Source organism: Diabrotica undecimpunctata, chromosome 4 (assembly GCF_040954645.1).
Source record: "Diabrotica undecimpunctata isolate CICGRU chromosome 4, icDiaUnde3, whole genome shotgun sequence".
NCBI lineage: Eukaryota > Metazoa > Arthropoda > Insecta > Coleoptera > Chrysomelidae > Diabrotica > Diabrotica undecimpunctata.
Window position 1 is genome coordinate 109,190,565 of NC_092806.1, and position 17,398 is coordinate 109,207,962.

Consider the following 17,398-nt stretch of genomic DNA (forward strand, 5'->3'; position numbering starts at 1 on the left):
AAATATTGAATTCTCTAGTTCGAAACTCAGAACCATCAAAATGATATTTTTCATGGAAGTCCACAGCCAGAAGTAGAAGATGCCAAACCATTATTACACGTCTACGACTTGGACACTGTAGGTATACTCATGCCTATCTCTTCTCAAATAGTGAACCTCCAAAATGCGAAACATGCAATACAGTAGACAGTATAAAGCACTTCTTGATAGACTGTCCTAAATATATAAATCAAAGACAGTCTTACAATTTGCCAAATAACCTGAAAGCACTTCTCAACAAAAGTTTAGTTCCAAACAATTTATTAGGTTACTTAAAATGTATAAATATGTTACACAAAATTTAACTTAATTAATTGTTACAAATGTTCAATTGTTCACAAATTGTAATTAATTGTTTAAATGATTGATTGTTGCAAATGTTAAATTTAATATTATTACAAATGTTACAGGAATGTCGCTAATAACCTTTGGGTGGATGCGACTTTGTTTCTTTAAATAAAAAAAAATCGGTTGCCTGTAAAGTCGGTTTTACGGGCGAAGATTTTACGTGACAACGTCTTTTTCTCGGTAGAATATTTATTGATATGAATATTATTAAATTGCACAATAGTTGTTTGCAGTTGAAACGCGCTGTTTCTTCTCAATCGACTGAATTACGATTGATTGCAGAGTGATTTAAACTAATAATTTACTTAACACTATCAACATTTGTCAATAGTATGATTATTAATTACTTATGATACTATGATATTATTAACAATAGTATCAATTATTTACCTTTATTGTTGTAGTTGTTGTAAATGACGAATCTAAACACTCCACATTTTCACTACAGACACAGCTGACGATACTTTAACCACACGTGTGAACTTGTATTATGACGCTTTCTCGGTTTTTCAACGCCAAGAACGCTCGAGAAAGACAGAGACACAAGCACGCACCGATTCAACGCGCCTAATTCTCTAGTGCTGCGCGCGCAGCGGACCGATCATGTTTGAGTGGGAGAGGGACGCAAGGCATTCGCCGGTCCGGCGGGCCTCTCTCTCGTTCGGTGACTCATCGTAACAGACGTGAGCGGGCCTTACACTTTTTCATGAGTGACTCCGAGCCACAACCTAATTTAAGACGTTGTCACGTCAAAAACAGTTTCCAAAAAATGAATCAGTGTTCTCAGGACAATATTATTTTTATTTTAAGAAAAACAACCTTAGTACACAACACTCTAAAAATCAGCTTGTTTCAACTAGTTAAAGAGAGCCGATGATATTTCTACACTGTCTTTTCCTGCCTGCTTCTCTGTACCAGTGGAGAACATGGTTTTGAGTTTTTATCGCTCAGGTCCAAGTTTTTTTTTGTTTTTGTTTAATAACCTAGGCCTATGTCTTAATTTGTGTTGTATAAATCAGACTGGCAATTATATTGTCTTGTCTTTTCGTGTCTGGAACTTTATAAAACTATCTTTTGAACGCGTTGATGTAAATAGGCCTTATTTTCATGCACGTGAAATGTTTATTATTGTGCTTAAATGGTACAAAAACTAGGGCTCTTTTAGGAGCTACATATCTGGTTATTTGTTTACTTTTCTTTTTTTCTCCTATAACTGTTTTCTTTCTAGTAACTTCATTTCCTTTATCAACACTTACACTTCCGTCTGCCACATTCATTATCCTTTAAATAATAAAGTAATTATTATTATTTTTTAAATACTTTGACAATAAACCCTCACATATTCTCAAATTTTTAAGACTCACTGGGTCAGCTGAGTGGCAGTTGCAGAGCTCCTATTGGTTGGTTGGAAATAAGCTGGTTAGCATGGACCAGTATAGTGGAAATAATTTGTTTTGCATGTCACAGATTTTGAAAATTGGTATCTAAAAATGGTCTACGACCGATTTATTTATTGAACAGTTTTATAGAAACGAACTTCATTAGTGGCAAAATAAGAAAATTGTGTACGAAAACTTCACTCTTTACTTTTAAACCACATTTTGTTTTTGGTTCACAGGACGCTCTGATCAAAAGATATCAAATTTTTATCGTCGATTTGATACAAATTTTTAACATTGATTTTGCGCGCGACTGACATCCAAAACTGCCGGTCGCTTCAAGCGTTGTTTCTAAGAGAACGGTTTATTCTACATAAAAAGTGCTAATAAAGATTTTTATTTAAAATTTTCTCAGCTACATTTTTTATAAGAAACATTTTTTCTACTGCGTACAAGTTCATGGTAAATCGATTTATTTGCGTTTTTATCACCCTACGTGTGAGGTTTTAGGGGGAAGTCGGGGAGTAAAAGTGGTAAACTGTTTTGTATCTTTTTTAGGGTCCCAAAATTCATATGCTTGGCAAAATTCAGCTTGCTCGTATGATTTTTAGTGGTCAAATCTCTGACTAGTGAACTATTAGTACTTTATTACAACTCTATTTGTTGTCATTTGGCTTATGTGATCATTTCATTCTACTCTTTAATGTCTTACCCAATCTTTAATGTATTTAAAGCTATTACACAAACTAAATTTTGTTTTACTCGAAAAAGTATGACACTACAACATTACAGTAACTTTAATTACTTTAAACAAATTAAGTTTACCCAAAGTTTATCCCGGAAACCTGCTTATTTATAACAATGAAAACAAGATTCAGCTTATGGCCAAGAAATAAACAATGTGTTTCGAACGTTGATCGTTTTTGTTATTTTGCAACATAAAATCAAAATAGAATTACTTACTTTGAAACTAATAGGCTTATGCTTTAATCTCACATTCTTGTTTTTATTTAATTGGATGTTCAACCTATTGAAAATTGGCCTCGAAAATGCTAAAATTGGTTTTTTCGCCGTTTGCAATTGTTTGTTTGCATTTTATGCTTAAAATAACCATTTCACAACAAAATTACAAGAATAACTTTCGTCTTAGAATAAACCAAGTTATATAAAAAAACATTTTTAAAACGAAAAAAGTAATTTTTTATAATTTGCTTAAAAATTGTTATAAATATATAAGTTGTCATTTAAACTTCTTGTAAAACTTTTAAACATAGCGTATTGGCATCATAATCTATCGATTAAAACAAGATTCATCTTGTAGGTATGAACTTGACCTTTTTCGACAAAAGCCACCAGCCTTAAATACACTCGTAGTAGTACTAATGATATATAATATTAAAACCACTAATACGTTTTCTATTGTCGGTTACCAAAATGTATTGTAGTATACCCTAATAACATTTTTAAATCGGTTTCTTTAGTACCTTTTTTAATTTGTGTGGTCTATAACTTATACCTTTTTTTCATATTTTAGAGAGTTGTTTTAAATCTAAGTAGAAGATTGACTATAAAATGAAGGAACATACTTTTACAGATTATTGTTATTGTTCTTGGTACTATTGAGTTATTGGTCCACATAAACTTTATTTATAGCTTGCTGTATATTTATGCATATGTTTATATGTATATGTTTTCATACTGTTTTATTGAAATAAAAATAATAATTATTTTATTTATATATTAGAATACTGGAAAGCAAAAATCCAAAGTTTCCTCCAGGTAAATATGTTGTGGGCTATTTTGGTTGGCAAACTCACACAGTTGCCTCTGGTGAACGAGCTGGTAACACATTTCCTCCATTTTTGATCCCAGATCTTGGGGAGTTGCCAATATCGCTTGCTCTTGGAGTTCTTGGAATGCCAGGGTAAGTAAATGTATTTGATTACGCCTCATATGTAATGTACTTAGATTTATATTAGGTCAGAGTTAAATAAATAATAAATTGTTGCTCCTTCCGAAAGAGAGAAATCATTGATTAATAACAATAATATGATATGTATTAATGCTGGTGTACTATATTTACTATATTTACTGCACTTTTTAGAAGGGCTAAGTCTTAATATCTTATAAACTTCTAAGCCACTCTTTTGGTTGTTTTGGATAGAATATTCTTTATATACATATTATAATGTATAATTTCACAATTTTTTCTACTTTGTGACATTTTGCACCTGTAAATTCTGTAGTATATACGACCGTAATATTGTACGTTCTCCAGTAGTACCACATATAAAAAAAAGTTTATGTCTATGTTTCCAAGCCATACAGTGCCGTAGCATTATTTGTTAAGAATCTTTATGGTTGCTGTGTAAGCTCTTCGTTTTATGAAAGTGCTCCTTGCAATTTCTTTTTTGAATCTAATTTCTTTAAGATCTACATCTACTGTTAACTATGTTTCTAAGTATGTTTATAGGATTGTTGTTTTTATTGTTTTGTAAATGACCACGTTATCTATATTTTCCTTTTTCAAATGACCAAGTTATCTTAATTTTCCGATTATTATCAAAATAACTTAATTTTTTTTCTTCATTTCCTGTTCACAATTTTCATACTTGTAGTAATATATACGTTGCATTATGTGTTGTATTTTTTACATAACCATAGGTATAGTAAGGATATTTTAAGCAATTTTCTTCAATAAATAGAAAAATTATTTAAATCAACTAGCACTTTTAGTAATAAACAAAACCGTCAACAAAGTAAGCAAATATTATATAGTAGGAGAGACCGGGGACAGTTTTCAACAATTTCTGTATTATTGCACACTTAATTGTGCTTCTTAGGCACAATATTATAGAATTTTGAAGAACTTTTACATTAATTTATATAGCGATGCCAATTTTCCGTGGAGACAATTGAAACAAACTTTGGTATAAGTGTAACAACTTGATTTATATCACAAAAATTAAAAATATAGTAGGTACAACATAATGTTTATTTTTTCCAAAACAACTAGGTATATAATACTAAATAAAAACTAGCACTGTTAAAAATGTGAAACATAGGTATTTAATATTATCTCAATGAATGCAGTAAACTAATAAATCATCATCATCATCTCTGCAATGAGAACCTTTGCAGAGTTGGCATTTCACATATTCCTCACTATGCTTGCCATTGAAGCATGGCTGGAAAGAATATAACCACTAAGCATTACCATTATCCGACGAGCTTAACTCTGTCTTTTTCTTTTTCTTCGAAATCTTTCTGTTCACCTTATTGGCATTCTGATTTCTTACTTTAGGTGTCTCTCTTTTAAGTACTATATTCTCTAGTGTTTGTATTAATATAGCTGTTTTCCTCTTTGTTCTCTTTGTAGTATTGTTCTTAGTAGTCGCAGGAGCTTTTGAAAAAATTGGAATGGTTTCGAATAGCTCCTTAGAAGTATTTAACTTGTCGGTTTCTCTAGATGTTGTTGCAACCATCATGGACGCTATTGCGTTCTCGCCAGTTCCATAGGATATAGATTGAAGTGGTTCTTTGGAGTTGTATGGTAGTAATGGCACAGGTTTTCTTGTGGCAGTTTTAACAAGCAAAGTATTATATTAGGCGAGCGGTTTACCCCTATAAGCAGAGCATCAACCGACTAAAATTATTTTTGCATTTCTAATGCACCAAACTTTTTTTATTCGATTCTATATATTTTTCCAAGATGAAATGTAATTTTTTTTAATTTTTACAAGTGGGCCGGCAATTGTTATTAACAAATAACTTATACAAAACAGCAATTTCACCGAATTGTTTCGGAATCAATTTTTTTAGGTGTATCTCATCAAAATAAACACTTTTTCTCTCTTGATAATTTTTCGAAAAATGCTTTCTTTTCGAGTTATTTGCATTTTTTTGTTGAAAAAATGCCGTAATTAGTAATTTTTGGGATTTTTTTTCTAAAAAACTACTAAATGAATTACAATTTTACAGATAGCTTTATAATCTTTAAACCGTCGAGTACAAGTTAGAATATTTTGACAAGGATAAATGGTTTCTATCTCGCTAAAAACGTGGACCCAAATATGTCGAATATGCCTTTCGAGAATATCCCGCTAAGCGTGTACAGCGGTTGAGGTGCTGTAGGCGCTAAAAAAAATGCATAATAATGAAAAATTACCACCTTCGAAACCAGCATTATTACAACATTACTTAAGAGCAAAGTGGCAAATAAATTAATGGATTTAAGCAAAAAACAATATTATTTCATCTCTTGATCCATTAACCCATGGTTGGACAATGGAAAATAATTGTTCCGATTTTAATTATTTTGAAGGCGAAACTAGTTTAGATATGTTACAAAAGTATTTCTGCTCATGTACCGGAAAATGTTCTACGAAAAATTGTAATTGTATTTCCTATAATTTAGAATGCTGCGCAGTATGTGCATGTACACCAGAGAATTGTAAAAATATTAAAAACGACTTTATTGAAGACAATGAAATCAGCTTATTAGATGGAAATCCTGTTGCTGTTGACGAAAATTTTCAAATTATTGACAATGAAAACGATGTATAATTAATATTAAATTTTAATTTTATTATATTTTTCAATGAAAATTAATTATATATTGCTTAATGTATTTCACTGTAATAAAACATTCAATAATATAGTCACCACGTATATTAAAAGAAAAATTACATTATTATAGCATTGTAAAAAATTAATTTTAATTGTTTTAATTATAATATGTCTATATAAAAATAATTAGAAATATCTTTTTTTTTAATAAATTGTACGTAATATTTGTATTGAATTAATTTTTTAAATTTAAACAAATATTTCTACGTGTCGCACGCCTGTATCGCCGCAACCGCTGTACACACTTAGCGGTAGACTGCTCGAAAGGCATATTCGAAATATTTGGGTCCACGTTTTTAGCAAGAGAGAAAAAAATTATCCTTGTCAAAATATTATTACTTGTACTCGACGGTTTAAAGATTATAAAGCTATTTGTAGAATTGCAATTCATTTAGTAGTTTTTTAGAAAAAAAATCCCAAAAATCACTAATTAAGGCATTTTTTCAACAAAAAAATGCAAATAACTCGAAAAGGACGCATTTTTCGAAAAATTATCAAGAGAGAAAAAGTGTTTATTTTGATGAGATACACCTAAAAAAATTGATTCCGAAGCAATTCGGTGAAATTGCTTTTTTATATTAGTTATTTGTTAATAACAATTGCCGGCCCACTTGTAAAAATAAAAAAAAATACATTTCATCTTGGAAAAATATATAGAATCGAATAAAAAACGTTTGGTGCATTAGAAATGCAAAAAGAATTTTAGTCGGTATATTCTGTTTCTAAGCGTCTTTTGAGGGGTAAACCGCTCGCCTATATGGCTTGTCAGTGGGTATAGATGGTGCAAACTCTTGCTCATCAAATATATCCCTATTAAAAGAGAGTATCTCAGTCACTTTAAAACCACTTAGTGTATTGGTTGGAGAAGTAGCTATGGGTAGTGCTTTAGCGACAAGTCGAGGCTAGTCATGAATGGTCATAGTTTGACCGGGATTATTCTTTACCCAATCATTCATTCAATTATTCGGATAAGATTTTAGTGGTCCGTATACACTGCTGTCTAAGGGCTGTAATTTGTGCGATGTATAGGGAAGAAAATACAGAAAAACAATGCCAGTTTACCAAAAAAAAGTCAATAGTATGAAAACCTAGGTGCGATCTATGGTTGTCTAGTACAAGTAATACCTTATTTTCAGGGAATGGCTTAGTATGCCTTGCAAATGTTTCATTGAAGAAAAAAAACGTGTCAGTGTCCATCTAACCGGAACCATTAGCTTCTACGATTGAACCTACTGGAACTTGAGTCCTGAAGTATGGTTTAAACTGCTTCCTTGGGAATAGAAACATTGGCGGAACATCATTCTCTACTGCGTTTACAGTCAGGCAAATAGTTACTATCGTACCTCTTTCCGCAAAGGTAGACTCGTATTTGTTTTGTCCCCTTTGTTGACACAATTTTGGTTATCTTTTACACAGTTTTAACCCCTGTCTTATCTAAATTGTATATATTTGCATGCTCAAATCTGTCCCTCTCCATCGCTTTGGCCGAATTGTCAAAAAATTATTACCATTTACCCTGTTAAAATTTACAGCTCTTGCGTGACTTCTGGTAGTCTTAATGATAAGGTGAAGTTTCTCATAATAAAATTGAAACATCAATCCCTTGATGCCATTTTTGTAAGCTGCCACTATTCTGGAACCTTTAAGTTTTTCTTTATGCAAAAAATTCATAGGACAAAGATAATAACAAAAATAGTGTAAGGCCATAATACAGGTCCGCCCAATTTCGTATATATTCGCACAATACTAACTCGTCCTCCACTTGGCTATGTGAATTGTAATTAACGTTAGGATTCTTAATGCTGCTTTTAATTTTTTTAATGTATCTGTGCAGGGTTACATGATAAATTTCAAATTACCTTGCCGCTTCTTTTTCGGAAATGTTTTAGTCTAAAACCAATTTAGTTGCCTGTTCTAATAGAGTTTTCGAAGGACTTTTCTCCGTTTTACTTATTCTATAACGTGGCATATTTCTGCAAACTAAGATATAAAATTCAATTTGTGTATCGTTTTGTATAGGGATAATTGTAACAATTTACAATCGTCTCTCATCACATGTTCTTATTCTTAAATTTGTTGGAAAACAATAATTCTACAAGAAAGCATTTAATTTGGTCCTTAATGACTTTAACGGTGAATAGTAGAAGAGTCACGAGACATCCAGTCATATTTTCAAAGCACTTGCAGCACATTTGCTTTCCTTTTTAACAAAATAATTAGAGTAATTAGATATTACATACATGTCTAAACTTTGAACAACTTCATGTGGAGACAATTGTACCACAACTAGCGCTTTGAATTTACAGCACTACGCGTCTCTTATGTCAACCGTGTCAACCTAAAAGCGGGTTTAAATTTAAATCATCCCTATAATAAATATGGCTACTGTTACAATTATATCATATTATAACTGTCCCCGGTGTCCTCTACTAAAAAGTGGTGTGATAAGTTATTTACTACAATTATTGAAGAAACCCTAAACTAATAAAAGAGTATCATTAAAACTTCTTCACTGATTCAAAAAATACAAACGGTATTATCAATCCTATTCATTCTCATAAAATCGTGAAAGTATTGCTATTTTGATGCCATTGCTTGTTTCATCGTCTTTGGAAAAGTTATTAAGAGGGTGAAACATAAAAATCTACTCACCTGACCTTTATCCGTATTCGTTTAAAACATCTTCATCGGCAGGAGCGGTCCAAGATAATTTCCCATTCGCTCCAACCTGCTGCTGACCAGTTCTAGGAATATTTATCAAGCTTTTGGTCTAATCCGCAATATTTTTTGGTAAAAGCAGTGGCGTACCCAGGGGGGGTTTGGGGGTTAACCCCCTCCAGGACTCTATTCCGACACTGTTACTCACACATTTTAAGTACTCAAAATGGAGGTAACATCATAAAAAAAATTAAGTGACTAACCAAAACCCCCCCCCCAAAGGCAAATTCTAGGTGCGCTACTGGGTAAAAGGGTTACCTTGAACGAGCTATATTTACATCGACTAGCTCTGGGAGTTTCTGGGGACTAGTGTCCAGTTCACTAACTTCACAGTTACTACGCCTGACTTCAGTGAAATAATTTTTTGTTTGCGTTTTTCATATTGAAAAAAAAATATCGTATAAAATAATTGATTACTCCATTTCTTCTAAAAATATACCACATTTATTATTATTAAAACGACTTGATTTATGGCGTTTCCACTGCCAGTTCGTAAATCGCTGTCAAAATTTAAATAAACTAATGACAAATATTCTGTTGTGTGGTGAAATTGGTGGTAAATAAATTTTCCTGGCATTTTTTTTTTGATGAGGTGGAAATATTTGAATCGATATTTTTGATATTAGTATTGACTTAAACTATTCTTGTTTTCAGAAACACATCCTATTTTGGTTTTCTTGAATTGTGCCAACCAAAACAAGGTGAAACCGTTGTCGTTTCCGGTGCCGCTGGAGCTGTTGGCAGTCATGTCGGACAAATTGCAAAAATTAAAGGATGCACAGTTATAGGAATTGCAGGATCAGATGAAAAAGGAAAATGGTTAACAGAGGAACTTGGATTCGACCATTTTATCAATTACAAAACAGCCAACATACCAGAGGAATTGAAAAAAGCTGCTCCAAAGGGTATTGATTGTTATTTTGACAATGTAAGTATTATCATGTACCCAGGAGTGTACTGTTTATTATTACAAGGCTAGTTAAAAAAACACAAATCTTTTCTTTATTTGTTTTTCTTTAAGCACCAGGTATCGACAATATAGAAATGGACTAGGCAAAGAAAAAACCTTAATATAGTTATAAAGAAAATAAAAAAAAAATATAAACAAATAAGAATATCAACTTGGAAGGGATGAGATGGAGAAACAATGATAGATAAAAAAAGATGGACAATGACTATATCTTTGGAAACATAAAAGAAAAGTTACTGAATTTTAACCCAATTACTGAAGGAATAGCAGATATAAGACTAAAAATAAACAATTGCTGACAATAATAAATGTATGTAAAGTGACAGAACTTGAAATGAAAAAATAAAATGAAGAGTTTGATAAATAGTTATGGGAAGTATACAACAAGATCAAAGAAAAATAGTAATCATGGAAGACTTAAATGTTCAATCGGATAAAGAAGAACGTCACATGAGAGTAGTAGGAAATGGAAAAGGGACCATAGACCAAAACTCAAACGATAATTGAAACACAATATGTCTGTTAGCAGATTTAATAAATTTAAGATTTCTTATAACAAAATTTGAACATAAAGTAGCTTGGAAACACCCAGTCGGGAATATATAAAACCAAATAGATCGCGTATCAGCTTCAAATGAAATATACTTTATTTCATATTTATATACATTATTTCATAGGTTTTAATATTTATTAATTAAATGCGAAACTACAATTTTAGTATTTATTTAATTTATTCATCAAAATGAGCTTAATCTTAAATAAAATTAGTATGGTTGAATAGGTATTTTCAATACATTTCAAACGAGGTATCACTGTATCTGTCACAGTGGCGCTATAACGTCATCTGTCACTATTACGTCACTTGTTATGACCAGTTAAGAAGCCTACGTCTGTTTATTACCTCCCTCCAAATTTCACTACTATAAGTAAAACCGTTCAAAAGATACGAGGGGGGAACGGACTTTTGACTAGCACTGTATATCAAGACTATTACAATAACGTACAGGGGAGCAAATGCAGATACGGATCACTATCTATATTTTATTGCGGATAAACATTAAAACTCACAAAAAAGGTAGTGAATAAGATTTGCGTGACTCAGACAAATATTAAGCAACAGATGGTGTCTCTCTGACAAATCGAATCCCAAACCAAGAAGTCGTAGAACAAAAACTACAGATGCTATCGAAAAAATCGCGTCATTAAAATAGAATTTGACAGAATATGTAGCCAGATTATCAGACAATCGATGGACAAATTTACATTGTCTAGTAGGAACCAAGACAAGAGGCACTACGGAGCATAGGACGTCACCAAGCAGATAGACTGAGAACCTAAAGCGTGTTTCCAGTAACTGGTTGCAAGCCACACAAGACAGATACAGATAAAAAAAGCTCAGCCAGACCTATGTCGAGCAGTAAACGCATACAGGTTGATGATAATGATGATGATGATGATTATCATCATCATCATGATCATGATGATTAATTTACATTAGAATAGGCGCGAAAGCGTAAGCGATAATCCAGAAATTGAACAGCCACAATGATTATGAAGAGGGTTAATATTAGACGTTATGCTTTTCCGAATAAAGAAAAAAGAAAAGTAAACTAAATGTTGATAAAGAAAGGTACCTCTCTTTCTGAAATTAACTGAGTTATGAATATTAAAAATTTACATTTCCGTTTCTGTTACTACAATATCTAATTATAGAAATATAATTAAGATAACTTGTGTCAAATGAAGAAGTTCTATCTACTGAAAAACCATAATCATATATTTGGATCATCAGGATCAAAAAACTCAAATAATCTATAGATCACGCTCACTCTCTAATATCCAAATGCGAGCCGTTTGATATACCAACTGTACAGCCAAACATCTAGTTTTAAAATTTTTTGGCATAATTTGTCTTCATCTTTTTTATATAAAAATATAATAATGTTTTAGGTTGGAGGAGAAATTAGTTCAGCAGTATTACATCAAATGAATTTGTATGGTAGAATCTCAGTATGTGGGTCAATTGCTAACTACAACGATACTACAAGAGCAGTTGGTATGTTTCATACTGTTATTTATTCTTATTTTTCATATCGTGTCGTTATTTTTATAAATACTATGCGAAACAAGAATCATTGTTTTCTTGATTTATTAAACCAGGTAATAATGGAACTATTTTTTTAATTGATGTTATTCCTTACACGTAAATTTCTCTTCCTGTAATATTATTGATAAAAATAAATTGAAGTTTTAATTTAGAATAGGTACATAGTAAAAATTTAAACAACTGAAAATGTCGGATTTATCATTGAACTTAATTATATTCCGTCAAATGGGAGATACGGAAAAATCCTTTTTATATCGGCAACTACGCCATAGTACATCATTTACGATGGAACCCATACAAGAACAGCTATCATTTCTTTGATAGAACAGAGCAAATAGGCAAATTTTAACTGTATTTTATAATAATATATTTTAATTTCCTTTTTAGTCATAAACCTGCTACAGATATCCTGTCATGACTTAAAGAGTTGATCTTTTCCATGCCCTCTTATTTCACTTTATCTCCTGTTATTCTCATATATTCTGACAGAGGAACACCTATGGTTGCGACAATTTAATCCTTATATTCTCTGGACGATCTACCCTTTTGCTTCTAACTTTTCATTAGAACAAGCTTCTCGAGACCATAATTTCAAAAAACCGGTAGAAAATAGTATATAATAGTCTTGTCTGTTCAAATCCACAAGAAAAAGTTTATTTTCTGGAGTCAGCTGTATACCATATATCACAGAAAATTTAGTAAAAACTCCTTTATAGAAGGTATATTTATTTAAAAGACGCTTTCGAGCTGAATCACAGAATGTTTTCGGAATAAATGTTCTATCTTCAGTGCTGCTAAAAATGGCTTTAAACATGTAAACACAACCTAACTTATATTGAATCACCATGTATTTCAAACCAACATTTATTTCTTTTGAAAAAAATTGTTATTTTTGCACAGAATAAAGGTTTTTATTGATAATAAACAAACCGATAAAACAATCAGCTAACGAAGCTCGGTCGTAATAGTTTATTTGCTTTAGTTGTAAATTGAATGAAAATAAATAAAATAACTTTTGCGTTTAATTACGAAAATATGTGGGGTTAACAGACCTTGTAGAGGGGAAAGATATACGGGTCTTATGGAGCAAGGAATGTCTCAGAGAAACACATCTGCAGTGGTAGCCGTAACACAGGGCGTTGTGCCAAAAACCTATGCTAGGTATTAGGACTGAGGAACGCTTAAGTATAGACAAAGATAAAGTCGCCAAAAAGTAACAACTGCTAGTCACGATCGTTTCATTGTCCAAGTAGCTAGAAAATACCCAACAATTTCTTAGCCGCAGCTCCAAAAGCAGCTTTTAGAAGCTACAGGTGTAAGTATTTTATTTGAAACGATAAGAAAAAGATTTTGTCCTTAAGTATTATAGAGTAGGAAGCAGCTACGCGTCCCGAGTTATCCAAACAGCACAAGATCAATCACCTTAATCGGTCGGTGTCTGTAACGCCAGAACTGGAACATTGGAAATTGGCAAAATGTGATATATCCAAACGAAACCAGGATTTGTTTAAAATCATGGCCGACTAATTCGTATACTTAGAGGGCAAAGAAAACAAGCAAGAACAGAAACTGTCAGATCTATTCACAGATATAAACGGAGAAGTATAATGTTCTGAAAAGACATTATGTTTGGTGAAAAAACTCCTTTAATTTCGATCCAACTAACTTTAATAGCTAGCAGTTATGTTTATTTTGTTTTAGAACCCATAGTTGGGCTCTGAAAAGATGCAATGGGAGAAAATTTAATTTCCATGCATAATAATGCATGAGAACTACATACCAGCAGAGTAACTGACAGACTTCCCTGAAGCAGAAGATATCACTGTTCTGGAGTTGCCTGCTTGCTCACCCAACCTTAACCCTTTAGAACGTTTGTGAAATATGCTTAAAAGAAGAGTTAAAGCTTGTTGGGATATTCCACAAAATACCGTACAGATAGCAGAAGCTGCTCTTGAAGTATGAAACAACTTACAACAACAAAATATTTGACAATTTGTTTAGGAACATGCCCACGCAAATTGAAGCTTGCATAAGGGTTAGGGGTGGTAACACTGACTACTAAAAAAACATAAATAAATAAAAACAATTTATACATTATTCGTTGTACATTGAAATTTTTTATGCTATTGACTTTTAAACAATTTGTTTTGCTTCCGCTGGTAGTGATGCCGCCATTCCATTTTAGCTTCTATTTTGAGGTATTAAATAGTGTCCTCGTATCAAGAGAGAGTTATTTTATGTTTTTAATATATTCTTCCTTGTTCTCATTTAAATACGGAATTATGTTCCCTTTTGAATTTTTTATATAAAGTAAAGAGTTCTTTTTCTGTGTCTGAATATTTCTTTAAGTTTTTTGTGTATGTTAAGCTCTTCATGTTTTCTGTGCAATTTCATTTTGCATATTTGTTCCATCCAGGTCCCTTTTGCTCTCTTAAACTGATATCTTATTTGTCAATATCGAGATTTGTCTTTATTTTTCTACTTGCTTCTTTGTTAGCTAGCAACTCTATAAATTCTATTATAACGAAAACCTTCGGTTGTACAAAATCCCGATCCTTTTTTCTCATGTGAGCATCTAATCATTCGAACTGGTGGTGCAGCCTATTAGTTATCTGAGTCAGTTCCTTTTGGATTTATTTCGGCGTACCATTACTGCCTTACTAAATTACTGCCTTTCAACTATCCCCTTGTATCCCGTTGTAATATATTTAGCTTTGGGTTTGAGACCAAAGCCAAATAGAAGTTTGTCTTCACATACATAAATAAACTCATCACCTGCGTACATTGCGTGATTGTCGTGTACAATGATACAAAATGCTGATTCATCAGGAATAGCATGTATATAGCCGAGTAAACGTCTATGTACACCAGCAGCTGATAGCTGTGAGCAGATTTTCCATCTAATTGCGACGGCTACGCCGGAAACTGGTCCTAAATGGTGAAAAGGTAGTTTCTTTGCAATATTCATTTTGGTTTCTTCCGAACCTCCCATGAATAAAGTAGGTATTATGCACTGCGTATCTCCTAGTTAGTTTGGCTAGTAGATTCACTTTACAATAGTTCCGGAAACTTGAATATATCTCTAGACTGTAGAAATTTCCAATTATCACAACACCAAAATAATAATTTTGCCAATAAATACTACACTGTCTTTATTTGATTTGAGAATTTGCATCCAACTTCAATTAATGTCGAATAACGTCTAGTATTTCATGTATGTCATGCAATCTTTTTTCTTTTTTCTTTATTTGATCTTTTTCTGGTTTTAAAACTTCTTTTGCTATTGTTACCATAGCGAAACTCATAATATTTAGTTTTTCATCTATATTTAATTGTTCCAAACTTTATAGTTGTTTTTAATCATACAATTTATCTCATTTTAAAAATAGTCTGCTATTACGGATTTTGTTATTTGATTATTACGTTTTCTGTTGGTGTTTGTAGCTTTCAATATGTTTAATTTTAGTTTGAATTTAGCACAAAGCAGATTATGGTTAGTTACTGCGTCTGCATGGTAGTATCTCCAGGCATATACTAATCTTTTAGGTTGCGATACCAAGTATTCGTTATAATACATTCCTATTTCTGGCAGAACTGTATCAGTTTGTGCTCCCATTCGTCCCTTACGCCAAGTTCATACTTCGCTCCCAAGTCTCCAATAATCATAGTCACCTCTTATTTTTCATCGGATTTTTTAGCAATTGGTGTATAAAATTGCATTAAGTTAATATTGGTTAATTACGAATGTCGTAAAAAGATGTTTCCTTTTATATAGTCACAATATAAATGAAAACAGAGCGTAATTTTGTAAGATTATTTTTAAGGGTATCATATAATAAGTAATTTATTATTTAAAAACTCGTTTTTAAGTTCGTTTAAAGGACACCCCCTGAGTAAAAGTTTCTAACCCTATTTGAAATTATCTTGTAAAATGGCGTCTGTTCACTATTTTTATTGATTACGTTACTATATACTATAAAAAATAATGAAAAAGAACAAAAAATTTAATCTGTATTTTATTATTTGTATATAAGAAGAATGATGCCTTAGTTCATTTACATAAAAATTTATTAATTTAATTTTTATGGATCGGGCATGTTCGAGTAAGGAACTTTTTCTAAAAATACCAAAAACCATTTTTGTATTATTTTTACTTTTTGACGATATATTGTATTTTAGCTCCAGTTGTCCAACCTTCAATTGTATTTAAACAACTTAAAATGGAAGGATTCATCGCAACAAGATGGGAAAACAGATGGATGGAAGGTATTAAACAAAATTTGGAATGGGTTAAACAGGGAAAAGTCAAATACCATGAAACTGTAACTGAAGGTTTCGACAATATGTTCAAAGCTTTCACTGGAATGTTGAAAGGGGAAAATACAGGAAAAGCCATTGTAAAAGTGTAATAAAATATAGTTAATTATTTTTTATTGTTTCATTTATTTGAAATATCTAAGTATTACTATTTAAGGTCTTTATCTTAAGAACCTAACTAAGCTTATTAGAGAAAAATTATCATATTACCTAAAGAGTCTCACTAAGCTCAGGAAAGTTGTTTGGACGTGAAAACCGGTTTCTCCGCAACTACCCAGCACTATGGTATCGTCATATATATATATATATATATATATATATATATATATATATATATATATATATATATATATATATTTATATATATATATATATATATATATATATATATATAGGGGTGTAAAGCTAGTTCGCGTCCGTAGTAGAATACTACACGTGCACCCTGGGTAATGCTAAATGAACTAGCACTATAGGCAGCCAGATAATCTAGACTCTCTAGATCTCCTGGCAAGAACACATCACGATAAGATAATAGATATGCCTACAACTAACAATTTAAACGGATCTTCTCAGGACCAAGCGACAAAAGAACTCGGACCAAGCGTTCGAATCTGCCATTTAAATATAGAAGGTATTAGTAGAAGTAAGTGTGAGTACCTTCAAAAGGTTCTCATCGAAAATAATATCGACGTAGTCGCAATTCAGGAAACACATGTAGAAAACGAAGAACAAATTCTCGCTAGAGGAAGAATTCATGGCTATGATTTATTGGGTGCAACTTACCATCCAGCTTATGGAGTAGCAACCTATGTTCGAAACAAAATAGAAAATGCACACGTATGTTCTACATCAGACATAAATAACATTCATATGGTTACCATACAAATGGGC

The 17,398-nt window shown here is 31.9% G+C and overlaps 1 protein-coding gene across 2 annotated transcripts in view; it reads left to right on the forward strand.

Annotated features, from left to right (window-relative positions):
• The window catches only part of LOC140439842 (prostaglandin reductase 1-like), a 35,168-nt gene extending 18,550 nt beyond the window's left edge, over nt 1–16,618 (forward strand). Inside the window, exons 3-6 of one of the 2 annotated variants that reach the window (XM_072529996.1) lie at nt 3,511–3,690; nt 9,768–10,041; nt 12,034–12,139; nt 16,370–16,618. In XM_072529996.1, the coding sequence (XP_072386097.1) occupies nt 3,511–3,690; nt 9,768–10,041; nt 12,034–12,139; nt 16,370–16,599 (790 nt within the window). In that variant the 3' untranslated portion in view covers nt 16,600–16,618. The remainder of the gene's footprint in view (nt 1–3,510; nt 3,691–9,767; nt 10,042–12,033; nt 12,140–16,369) is intronic. The other variant, XM_072529997.1, reaches the window with a different exon arrangement.
• The last annotated feature ends 780 nt before the right edge of the window (nt 16,619–17,398 follow it).